The following is a 12,337-nucleotide window of genomic DNA, read 5'->3' on the forward strand; positions in this document are numbered from 1 at the left end:
CTCAGGGAGCATCAGTGTCAGCGCGAACTATCCGTCGACATTTAAATGAAATGAAACGCTATGACAGGAGACCAAGGAGGACCTCACTGCTGACACACACATAAAAAAGCAAGGCTACATTTTGCCCAAAATGAACTTGAGTAAGGCAAAATCCTTTTGGGAAAACATCTTGTGGACAGAGGAGACCAAGATAGAGCTTTTTTGGTAAAGCACATCATTTTACTGTTTACTGAAAACGGAATGAGTCCTATAAATAAAAGAACACAGTACCTACAGTGAAATATGGTTGGAGGTTTAATTACGTTTTGGGTTTGTTTTGCTGCCTCTGGGCCTTGAATGTGTGCAAGGCATCATGAAATCTGAGGATTACCAACGGATTTTGAGTCGCATTGTACAGCTCAGTGTCAGAAAGCTGAGTTTGCGTCTGAGATCTTGGGTCTTCCAGCAGGACAATGACCCCAAACATACATCAAAAAGCACCCAGAAATGGATGGCAACAAAGCGCTGGTGAGTTCTGAAGTGGCCAGCAATGTGTCCAGATCTAAATCCCATTAAACACCTGTAGAGAGATCTTAAAGGGGTTCTCCGGTGCTGACACATCTTATCCCCTATCCAAAGGATAGGGGATAAGATGCCTGATCGCGGGAGTCCCGCCGCTGGGAACCCCCGGGATCTTGCACGCGGCACCCCGTTTGTAATCAGTCCCCGGAGCGTGTTCGCCCCGGGTCTGATTACAGACGACCACCGGGACGGCGGCGTGTGACATCACGCTCCGCCCCTCAATGCAAGTCTATGGGAGGGAGCGTGACAGCTTTCACGCCCCCTCCCTTAGGCTTGCATTGAGGGGCGGAGCGTGCCATCACACTGGGGCATGACGTCACACGCCATCGGCCCGGTGGTGGTCCGTAATCAGACCTGGAGCGAACACACTCCGGGGACTGATTACAAACGGGTGCCGCGTGCAAGATCCCGGGGGTCCCCAGCGGCAGGACTCCCGCGATCAGGCATCTTATCCCCTATTCTTTGGATAGGGGATAAGATGTGTAAGCACCGGAGAACCCCTTTAAAATTGCTGTTGGGAAAAGGCGCCTTCCAATAAGAGAGACCTGGAGCAGTTGGCAAAGGAAGAGTGGTCCAACATACCGGCTGAGAGGTGTAAGAAGCTTATTGATGGTTATAGGAAGTGACTGATTTGTTATTTTTTCCAAAGGGTGTGCAACCAAATATTAAGTTAAGGGTGCCAATAATTTTGTCCAGCCCATTTTTGGAGTTTGGTGTGACATTATCTACAATTTGCTTTTTTTCCTTCCTTCTTTGGTTTAGTTCTAATACACACAAAGGGAATAAAAATGTGTATAGCAAAACATGTGTTACTGCAATCCTTTTCTGTAAAAAATACTTAATTTTCTAGAAATATTTCAGGGGTGCAAACATTTACTGCCATGACAGTACAGGTATTTCTGAAAATGTATTTGTGAGATACATACTTACTTTTCCCCTATGTGCCTGCTTTGTTTTGATAAACTGTTGCCCTTGGTTACGACCCACTAAGGTGGTGACAAATGCTCCGTTCAGCTGCAATCTCCTGGTCTGTCCAGGAAGTATTGGCTTATTTAGTCACTACATATGCCATGCCACAGAACACACATTTTCCCACCGCCCCCCTTGCTTGTAACAGTAAGGTCACAGTTCAGAGATAAAACCAGGACATAATCCTATCCATGAGGAAGAATTACTCTACAGAAATGTATGTGGTACACATCTGATTTTACCAACTTTGCTTTGTGAAACCAACCGTAGAGGACATAGGACATAAAAGCACATTTTAATGCGAAAAGCTGGATATGAGGACGAGAGCGTTATTGTTTCTTTTCCTCTCCCAAAACATAAACGGTATATACAGATGTGTCTTCATCGGTACCCTTCTGATAAAGACAGAAAAACCCACAAAGCACCCTGAAATAACTTGAAACTGACAAAAGTTATAATTTTTTGCGCAACCTTTTGAGGACGTGATTTCTGTAACTCAAGAGATTTCTGCACTTGTCTCCAGGTATTTTGGCCCACTTTTTATAAGATACTGCTCCAGCTGTCTCAGGGGTGAAGGTGTCTTCTCTAGACTGCATGTTTTAACTCCTTCCACAGATGTTCAATAGGGCTCCTAGAAGGCCACGAAGAATAGGATTTTGCTGTGTGTTTTGGGTCATTATCCAGTCTGAGATCCCATGACCTGCCACTGAGACCAATATAGATAGCTAGACCTGGTGACCAAAACAGATTATGATATATTTCTTCATAAATGACATTCTTTCTGATTCTAGAAGTGCAACTCCATCACCGAAGAGAACATCAGTCACTTCTAGGCCATCAATGGGACGAGGCAGCAGAGATCGGTTCACAGGAGAATCTTATACAGTGTTGGGTAAGTACTGCCATTTATATCCCTGATAAATGCAGTATATAACCGCTCCTTAATATGATTTCCTTACATTTGCTGATGTTTAGAGATCTGTTGCTAAAGTAACGTTATTGTGGTATTAGACTTAGTGTCACTCTTCTTGCAGTGGCTTATTTGTGTCTGCCACCAATAACTAAAGCAGCGTTTCTCAACCAGGGTTCCTTAGAACCTGGTTGAGGGTTACCTTGAAGACAGCAACAAGAAAGCTTGTCACCTTTTACAGTAAGGAACATCACCCTCGAAGAGGCTTGGCTAAGCAAACATGTCATATGCCATATGCCCGTCCACCTCTAACTATGCATAACCTTTTCAGAGCGGTCACGTCCTAATGATGCCTACTGAAAGGTTATTCATATTCAGAGGTGGGTAGACATATTGCAGCAGATGAGCATATTTGTATATTAGCAATGGAGGCTCTAAGTCTACAACGAGACCACGGATTGGAGTGAATAATCCCTAATACCTATTTTGTTCAGGTTCACCCGCACTTTCACCCTGTTTATTGGCTTCAGTGCGGTCGAACCAACTGTTAGATGCCCTTTTAGTTGTTTAGTAAATTTTGTGACAAATCTTCTAAACATTTCACCACAGCTGGAGTTTATTTGATGTAGCAAATCAAAGTCCCCAACCTACAACTCATCAGAAACCACCTCTAATATTGGAGCTGTAGCAGTGAGACTCTTCTAGGGAAAGTTGCCGTCACTAAATCACTTCATGTATTATTACATAGTGGCCAGTCAGGCCTCAATCAATGGAGCAAGAGCCACTACTAGTTAGGGGTTTCCTCTCAGGGTCAGAGAGAGTTGGGTCCTGAGCAAGGGAGATCTGATGAGACAGCCTTAAAATTAAAGGGAACCTGTCATGAGATTTTACACTGTATAACGCATGGCAATGCTTTATATATGGTAAAATATTCCTCACCATCCTCTGAAAACATTCCTGCCTGCAGGGATGATGAAAATATGATGTTAAAAAGTCTCCTCTGCTGGCCCTGTAAGTGAGCTATACTCACCTAGTCCCATCTTCTCTGTCTGTAATTATGCCCCCTCATTGACAGCCGGGCCACAGCCAGCATCATCGCTCTGCTCTGTCTTCTTAGGGAGCAGATCATTGATGTGGGTTGTCAATCACGGCAAGGGGACATGATTACAGCCAGAGAAGCTGAGCTGTGATTGGTTGTAATGGGCAAAGTCTCTCCAGGTTTTTCTCTTATATATTTTGATAAATCAGGGGCATAGTGTCAATTTTGGCCATTGAATGAATAAATAATTCCGAAAAATTGTCTTTTAATGACTATTAAACGTTATCACACAGGTGACACAGCAATTGAAAGTGGGCAACATTATTGGGAAGTGAAAGCTCAAAAGGACTGCAAATCATACAGTGTGGGTCTCTCATATAGAACAATTGGCAAGTTTGACCAGCTAGGAAAGACGAACACAAGCTGGTGCTTACATGTGAACAACTGGCTACAAACAACATTTGCTGCAAAGCATAACAACAAAGCTAAAGCCTTGGAAGTGGCAGTACCAGATCGGATAGGTGTATACTGTGACTTTGATGGAGGTAGTCTTTTCATTGAACTGACTTCATTATGTTATTTTTTTATTTTTTTTTTATTAATAAAAATTGTGCTCAAAAGTTTACATACCCTGGAAGAAATGGTGAACTTTTGGCTTTGATTTTGAAAACGTAATTGCTTATGCAAAAATTAAAATGTATCACCTAGATTTTTTTTTTTCCAGATTAGAGTCAGATACTGAAACATGTTTTTTTTTTTTTTTTTTTTTTTTTTAAATCTGTTACTGATTTTTTATTTCATTTTGTACATTATTATAGGGGCAGCTGTACAAGTCCTTTGACATAGGCAACAATAGACGGAAGTTGACCCATTTCCCAATGGGAAAGGTGTCTTGGTGATCCATTCTAGAGCAATTCTTCATGGATATGCAATCTTTTGAGCACAGCTGTATGTTTGAATATACAATAGTAAAAATAGTAAAGCATTTAATGGATAAGGAATACATAACTGCCTTTGTCTGGCATGTGTTATACCTGATTTTCAAAAAGGCGTAAAAATGCAGTTTAAGAAAACAAAATTTGTTCTTTTCTATTGTTATGTTTGCAAAACTGATCATACTATAGAAACATTATACATGCATATATTTACTTTAGATTTTTGTATTTTGCAGGTCAACTCTCATTTTACAACGCAGATACAAAGCAGTTACTGTATAGCTTTAAAACAAAGTTTACACAACCAGTTCTCCCTGGATTTATGGTTAGTAGATCACAGACTACAGAATAGCATGCAATGTCAGGCTGCTGCTTCCAAAGCCAGCAGAATATTGTCATGTATAAAAAGAGGCATGGACTCAAGGGACAGGGACATAATACTCCCCCTTTATAAAGCATTGGTACGGCCTCACCTGGAATATGCTGTTCAGTTTTGGTCGCCTGTTCATAAAAGGGACACTGCGGAGTTGGAAAGGGTACAGAGACGCGCGACTAAACTAATATGGGGCATGGAACATCTTAGCTATGAGGAGCGATTAAAGGAGTTTCAATTGTTTAGTCTTGAAAAGAGACGTTTAAGGGGGGATATGATAAACGTATATAAGTATATTAATGGCCCATACAAAAAATATGGAGAAAAACTGTTCCAGGTTAAACCCCCCCAAAGGACGAGGGGGCACTCCCTCCTTCTGGAGAAGAAACGATTTAGTCTAAAGGGGCGACACGCCTTCTTTGCCATAAGAACTGTAAATTTATAGAACAGTCTACCTCAGGAACTGGTCACAGCAGGAATAATTTATAGCTTTAAAACAGGGTTAGATACATTCCTGGAACAAAATAACATTAATGCTTATGCAGAATTATAAAACTACATCCCTTCCCCTTATCCCCTTACACCCTTCACTTCAATTCCCTGGTTGGACTTGATGGACGTATGTCTTTTTTCAACCATACTAACTATGTAACTATGTAATAAAGCTCCCCCTCCTACCTACTGTTTATTTACTATGAGTTATCTCTGGATTGATGATTACTAGTAAAGCGTCCCCTAACGTGATGCTGAATGACAGACTTCAACTAATGTCTGCCCAATAGTAGAAATCGGTCAAACATTTGAGGGGTAGGCAGGAAGCTGCAGCTTATAAATGTGACTTATCTCTGACAGTGTGATGTGGTGCAACAACTGAAGTTCTTCTAAACTACTTTACACTAGCGTATAAGGGACAGACCGCTGAAAACAGCAAGTCTGTCACTACTTTATACTGTGCACAGTAAGTACAGCATAATGAAGATAAAAGGTTCCCTTTAACTGTTTATAAATGAAGTTATATGTTCTTGGTGTGCAGGCTTCTAGTCTGGTTCCTTGCAGCCCTTCTAGGTCTGGTGCCGGATCTGCATGTAGACTGTATGTTATCATTGGTTTTGCCAGCATTCCTCCAGTGCTTTGGTTTCTTCACATAAACACAGTTGTGAACTCTACTGGTGTTAATTTTTGTATAGGACTGCAAAATATATTGATGCAATATAAGTGATCAGAATATGTCCATAAAACACCAATCAAACAGAATCCTAAGGAAAGCAGACATTAACTTTATGTAACTCTTTATTTACAGGCATGGTGTGGTGGTATCACAGTATACACAGGACTACAAGTTCCAAGCGCTGTCAGAACACTGCAGAAGACTGAAAACGGAATGAGCGGCTCATCCAGCAGCCTAACCAGCATTCCCCAATAACATAACACATTATGATGATAGAATGAAAAGTTTACTCTGACCTGAGTGGAATGCTAGTTATGTCTTATTTAATTTAGTAACATCATGGTTGCTGTTCATCAAAAGCAGAAGCAAACTGACCTTTATGGGATTATTTGCCTGCTGCTCTGAAGCTTGCAATGTCCTTGGTGCCTGACTATGCTGCTCAGATCCGATGTTAGCATCTGCTGCAAATGATTTCACAAGAGACTGAGTAAATAGTGACTAGGCAAACAGAAAATATGCCATACTTGTAGGTTGCCTGTTATTACCATGGATGCAACCTGTGCAATTTACCATAGGCATATTCAATGACTTGATTTTTTACTTCCACTTACACCCACCTCTGTTCTTTATGGGTGGGATGCAGTGTTCTGTAGAACAAATGTAATTTTAAAAGGACTGTCTCAATTTTAATTTGTTGTAGATAGGCTCAGATTGCTGACATGATTGATTCTGCTCTGTGTTTCAGTCCCCTTGGTAATATTCAAATTGGAAAACAAATCTGATTCATATACAGTACTACTTTTGCAGGCAACCATTATTGAAATTACCCATAAATATTGAATTTGATTGACTTGGTGCATAGCAGAGTGGTTGAAGGAATAATTTTATATTGGACCAAATTGTGCTGAAGGTCTAGGAAAAGCATTTTCGTCTGGGATAAAATTCCAGCACATATGAGATGTTTCTTAGATATGACATCAGTATAATGATTTGGTAACACATTTATGTATTTCTAATTATTGATTCCAAGGCTCTTAACCACTTTTCAACCATCCATAGAATATAGACATCCAGGTTTATGGGCATGTGAAAATGTGTCTGGTCAGGAAAACTTCTTTTAAGAACATTTGTCACTTATTTTATGTGAGAATCAAGTATAGTCTTTGATAGTGGATGTGCTTTGTTCAGGAAATCGCAGTTTGAAGGTCCTGTCTTTCTCTAAATGAGTCTCTGTTAGTGGTGTTTGAAGACTTGTTAAGTGAGGGCTTTGACTGTTACATTAACAGATGGCCATATTGTGGGACAGTCAGCTGTCAGTGTGTGAAAAAGCTGCTTAATTGTGTTTTCTAAGATGGCTGAATAGGGCCAGAACCCCTAATGAATACATTTTTTACATTCACTTTGACTAAGATACACTCATGATTCAGGGGAATCATATTAGGGTATTCTTAAAGTGTACCTCGTGTGATCCCTTCATTTACAGGCTGAACACAATACTAATTTCAGTATGGGGCAAAGTAAGAGGGGACTTGAATAACTGCAACCTTTGCTTCCTTTCTGCTGATGTCATTTAGGGAAGAAATAGAGTGCCCATATGCAGGAGTTATTAGCAGTATGGCTAAAATATCTTACCAAAACAGGAACTTACAAGCTGTTTGAGTCTGTAGGGAGACGTTGTTGGCTAATAAAGGTCTGTGATTACAGCAGCCTCAGCACTGATTTAATTAGGCCTGAACCACAGAAGTGTACTAACAAGAGGGAAAATGACCTAGTAGGCTTGTACACAGTGACCATACATGTATCTGCACTAGATCTCTAACAAGGTAATTATTAAAAACGTTTTGTTTGAAAATTAGGGGCAATGAGTGGTCTGGAGGCAGAGTGCTCTTTCAATGTAGAACTCTTTAAAGGATTGGTCCAAAAAAAAAAAATTTGATGACAGAGGTAGACGTTCACATTTAAAGAACATCTCCTGAAGTAAGCATTAAATGCTTAGTATCATTAAAGAAAAACTTTTAACATGTTGCTCAGACATACAAAAGTAAAGGTTGCAGCAGCACTCTGCAAATGCACATGAGCGCTGTTGATATGGAACATTCTAAATTGCATTACTGCTATAGTAATTATAAGTGTAAATTTGAAGTGCAATTGTACCTCCTAAACAGCCTTCCACAGTGCTAAGCATAGGGCTTTGTAATAGCTTGGCACATACACCCTTCCCACTATATGATTCACTTTACCGCACATCAGACTCCTAAGAAACAGGGTAGGTGGGATAGTTTTTTTTTAAGATGGGCAGACCCATGCCTGCACAAGCACTGATCTAGCAGATCAGCACTGCTAAGCCTTTTACTCTGCTTGATGATTGTGCGACCAGGGCCACATGTCTAATCACTGGAATTTGTTTGGCCCTTTACATACATCTCTGGCGGCTGCACATCCCCTGTTTAAAGGGAGTTGTGCAACTGACTAGCGATGATTTTTAGGGCCACAGAATTCCAGCAGTCAGTCGATATACATGCAATTGCACATTCATTGGCTGATCACTGGGACCTTTACACACCGTAAAATCTGGTCTATAAATGCCTGTGTGAAAAGATTTTTATTTGACATTTTTGCCACTTTGTCCACTTTGTAGTTGCGTAGTAGTTCAGCTTTAAAGGGGTACTCCGGATAGCAAAAATTATTCATATCATTTGTCTTTTCATGGCCACAGCAACTGTATTGTAATATACACTTACTATCTGTATTGGGCTGTTTTCCCTGTTGGAATATACTGGGGAAGACATAAATGAAGATAGACCTGCCATCCTCTGTCCACTTTGTCTCCTTCCCCCCTCTAGAGACAGAGATCATGTGACACTTTGTACTGGCTTTCAGCATCCTCGGTTGTCATACTGACAAGCCACGCCCCCTTTCTGACATCGTCCAACAAAATCACCCCTCTCAACAGTTTCAGAAGTGAGGACTGCGGGGAATGTAGTTTTACTAGGGTGTGCAGGAGAAAGGAGCAGAGAGAAAACGGAGCAGTAGGCAGAGGAGGAAGGTGCATTGGGGAGCAGTGAATGGTGCCAGAAACAAGCCAGGGGGACTGTAAGTACATTCCACACCGTGTGGAGTCCTTTTTTATTTATTTATTTTTTTAGGTCCCCCGGGTAACCCCTTTAATAGCAGTTCAGATGAGCTAAGCTAAAGGGAACCTGTACTGGTGGCAGGTTCCCTGTACAGTCAAGTACATGTTTTTAATGAGCACAGAAATAAATTATTTACATTTTACCAACATAAGACTAAATTCGCGCTGCATAAAACTTCCCGACTTGCCAATCGTTAAGAAAATTACGCACGTATAATACATCAGGAGTTTTTACATAGTGTGAACTAAGATGCATTAAGACAAAATAATGTTGTTTTGATGTTCCACATTATAGTGATCTTTTGTAACAAAGTCAGAGGAGTCATATCTCTGAAATCCAGCCTTCAGTTACTGTATATAAAATGTGTCCATTGTGTACGTATGTATCTGCTATGACATATATACAAGTATGCAAACTGTAAAATGCCTTTGGAAATCTTTTCCAACTTAATCTGGTAATTAGAAGAAAAGACATGTGTTGTAAATACACAATTACAGACATCAATGTACATTTTTCTTCCTTTTAATCCTCTTGTGTATCTTGCTTTATTCATTTCCCTGGCACTTCTTATTTACTTTTTTTTTTTTAACCTTCCATGTTTGTGGTTTGTGGGTGTTATCGCTAGTTTTATATGGAATTATCAAAATTAATCCACAAAATCAATCAGATTATTGCCACAATATGGCATGCACCCATCCCCATGTACAACCAAGGACTCTACAATAAACTCGGATATAAGTGAAAAGATCACGGCACCAGTGTATTGGAAGAATGTAAGATTATTTTATGCATCATTTACCAGCTCAATGTATTCCACCCAATATTAATACTGTAACATACACATTTAGGCACACAATACGAATAAATTACCTTCTCTAATATTTTCCTTTTTTATTTCTGTGTGACTACCCAAAAGCATTATAATACCATATGGTTTTTTTCCACCAGTGACTGGCAAAATGGCCCAGATTTACTAATATTGTTGGGTTTTACCTTTATATTTTGTCAGATCTACTAATGACTACTCCTTGGTAAGTGTATTTGGTTGGTTATTGATGTGCCTAATTTGCGCCAATTTGCATACAAGACGTCATTAATTCATTAGGATTTTCTATCCAGTTGAGAATTTAAAGATTACTGTGGTTTATCTTCTCGAGGAAAATGTTGTTGAACAAAACCTCAATTTCTTCTTCTGCCTCTATTTCTGTCACCACTATTGCTCAGCCAAATGTTAGTCTTGGTGGACATCCAGGGGCATGATGGGAGTTGCAGTTTTGCAGCAGCTGCAGAGCCACAGGTTGGAGACACAGTATTCTGCAGGTTGTTGCAAAACTTGTACTCCCATCATCCCCGGGGAGCCAAAGTCATGATGGGAGTTTTAGTTTTACAGTGGATAAAAATACATACTTATCTTCATCCCACAAAGTGATTTGCCATCCCCTCTTCTCTTCTCTGTGTCAGAAGAGCAGAGATGCTCCTGGACTCTAGTGGCTGTGGTAGCTCCCCTGGGGGAGGGAGCACAGTGTAGCTGGGAGAAACGCTCTGAACTTTCTCCCTGCTTGACTCACTTATGCATTATAAAGATAGTGTTGCAGTAGTAAGTCAGGCAGGGAGAGGGAAGTACAGACAATTTTCTATTTTTCCTTCTACTCCATGCAGTGCTTGGCACAAAATGCATTAAATCCCTGAAAACTGACCACTTTAAAGTTGGTCAGCTATGTGCAAGGTAGCTGTGCCATTATGTGCCAATTTGCACACTGTAGGAAAACCCGTTTTTGATATCTTGGGACCTATGGAAAAACAAAGCGCTCTCGGTGCAAAATCAGGAAAAGTCCAACTGACATGAATATAATTTACAGCACTTTAACCCCTTAAGGACCAAGCCCATTATGGCCACTATCACTTTATGCATTAATAACTCTGGGGTGCTTTTACTTATGTTTTTTCGTGACATATTCTATGTTTTGTTAGTGGTAAATTTTCGTTGATACTTGCATCATTTCTTGGTGAAAAATTTCCAAAATTTCATGAAAAATTTTAAAATTTAGCATTTTTCTAAATTTGAAGCTCTCTGCTTGTAAGGAAAATGGACATGCCAAATAAATTATATATTGATTCACATTTACAATATGTCTACTTTGTTTGCATACAGTTGACATGTTTTTCCTTTTTTGAAGACATTAGAGGACTTCAAAGTAAAGCAGCAATTTTCAAATTTTTCATGAGTTTCAAAATCTTTATTTTTCAGGGACCAGTTCAGTTTTGAAGTGAATTTGAGGGTTCTTTATGTTAGATATACCCCATAATTGACCCCATTATAAAAACTGCACCCCTCAATGTATTCAAAATGAAATTCAGAAAGTTTGTTAACCCTTTTAGGTGTTTTGAAACATCTGGAGGCTCCATTTAGGAAACAGTGCCGTACGAGACGTTTTTCATTTTCATTGGTGAGGGGGATTGGGGATAACTGTTTAAGGGTGTGTCTACATGTAGTGTTTTACTCTTTATTTGGTGGTAGTGTAGTGTTTTCACACGAATGGGGTTTTACAGCGAGTTTTCCGCTGGGAGTGTGAGCTGCGGCAGGAAATTTTGCCACAGCTTAAACTTGCAGCTGGAAACTCACTGTAAACCCCTGCCATTGTGAATGTACCCTGTACATTCACATGGGGGTAAACATCCACCGACAGTAGTTTTTCAACAGCTGGAGGCACACTGGTGCAGAAACACCTAGTTAGGGTCTGTTACCTAACTCAGAATTTCTGCACCAATGTACCTCCAGATGTTGCAAAACTACAACTCCCAGCATGTACTGACAGCTGAAGGGCATGCTGGAAGTTGTAGTTATGCAACAGCTGGAGGGGCACAGTTTGGAGACCACTATACAGTGGTCTCCAACTGTGGCCCTACAGATGTTTCAAAACTACAAATCCCAGCATGCCCAGACTGTCCAGGCATCCTGGGAGTTCTACTTCGGCAACATCTGAAGTTCCAGATGTTGCAGAACTACAGTCCCTGGACAGTCTGGGCATGCTGAGAATTGTAATTTTGCAGTATCCGGAGGGCCACAGTTTGGAGACCACTGTATAGTGGTCTCCAAACTGTGGCCCTTCAGATGTTGCAAAACTACAACTCCCATCATGCCCAGACAGTCTAGGCATACTGGAAGTTGTAGTTTTGCAACATCTGGTGGGTCACAGTTTGTAGCCCTCCAGATGTTGCAAAACTACAACTCCCAGCATGCCCAGACA

At 40.5% G+C, this 12,337-nt stretch overlaps 1 protein-coding gene across 4 annotated transcripts in view; it reads left to right on the top strand.

Annotated features, from left to right (window-relative positions):
* FSD1L (fibronectin type III and SPRY domain containing 1 like) overlaps positions 1-9,970 on the top strand; it is a 71,162-nt gene extending 61,192 nt beyond the window's left edge. For 2 of the 4 annotated variants that reach the window (XM_056520262.1, XM_056520275.1), the window contains 4 exons: positions 2,325-2,422; positions 3,773-4,024; positions 4,651-4,739; positions 6,088-9,970. In XM_056520262.1, coding sequence (XP_056376237.1) covers positions 2,325-2,422; positions 3,773-4,024; positions 4,651-4,739; positions 6,088-6,210 — 562 coding nt within the window. In that variant the 3' untranslated portion in view covers positions 6,211-9,970. Of the gene's footprint in view, positions 1-2,321; positions 2,423-3,772; positions 4,025-4,650; positions 4,740-6,087 lie in introns of all 4 variants that reach the window. The other 2 variants (XM_056520255.1, XM_056520267.1) reach the window with 1 other exon arrangement.
* Positions 9,971-12,337: the final 2,367 nt, after the last annotated feature.

This window comes from Hyla sarda, chromosome 1 (assembly GCF_029499605.1).
Source record: "Hyla sarda isolate aHylSar1 chromosome 1, aHylSar1.hap1, whole genome shotgun sequence".
NCBI classification, from domain to species: Eukaryota; Metazoa; Chordata; class Amphibia; order Anura; family Hylidae; genus Hyla; species Hyla sarda.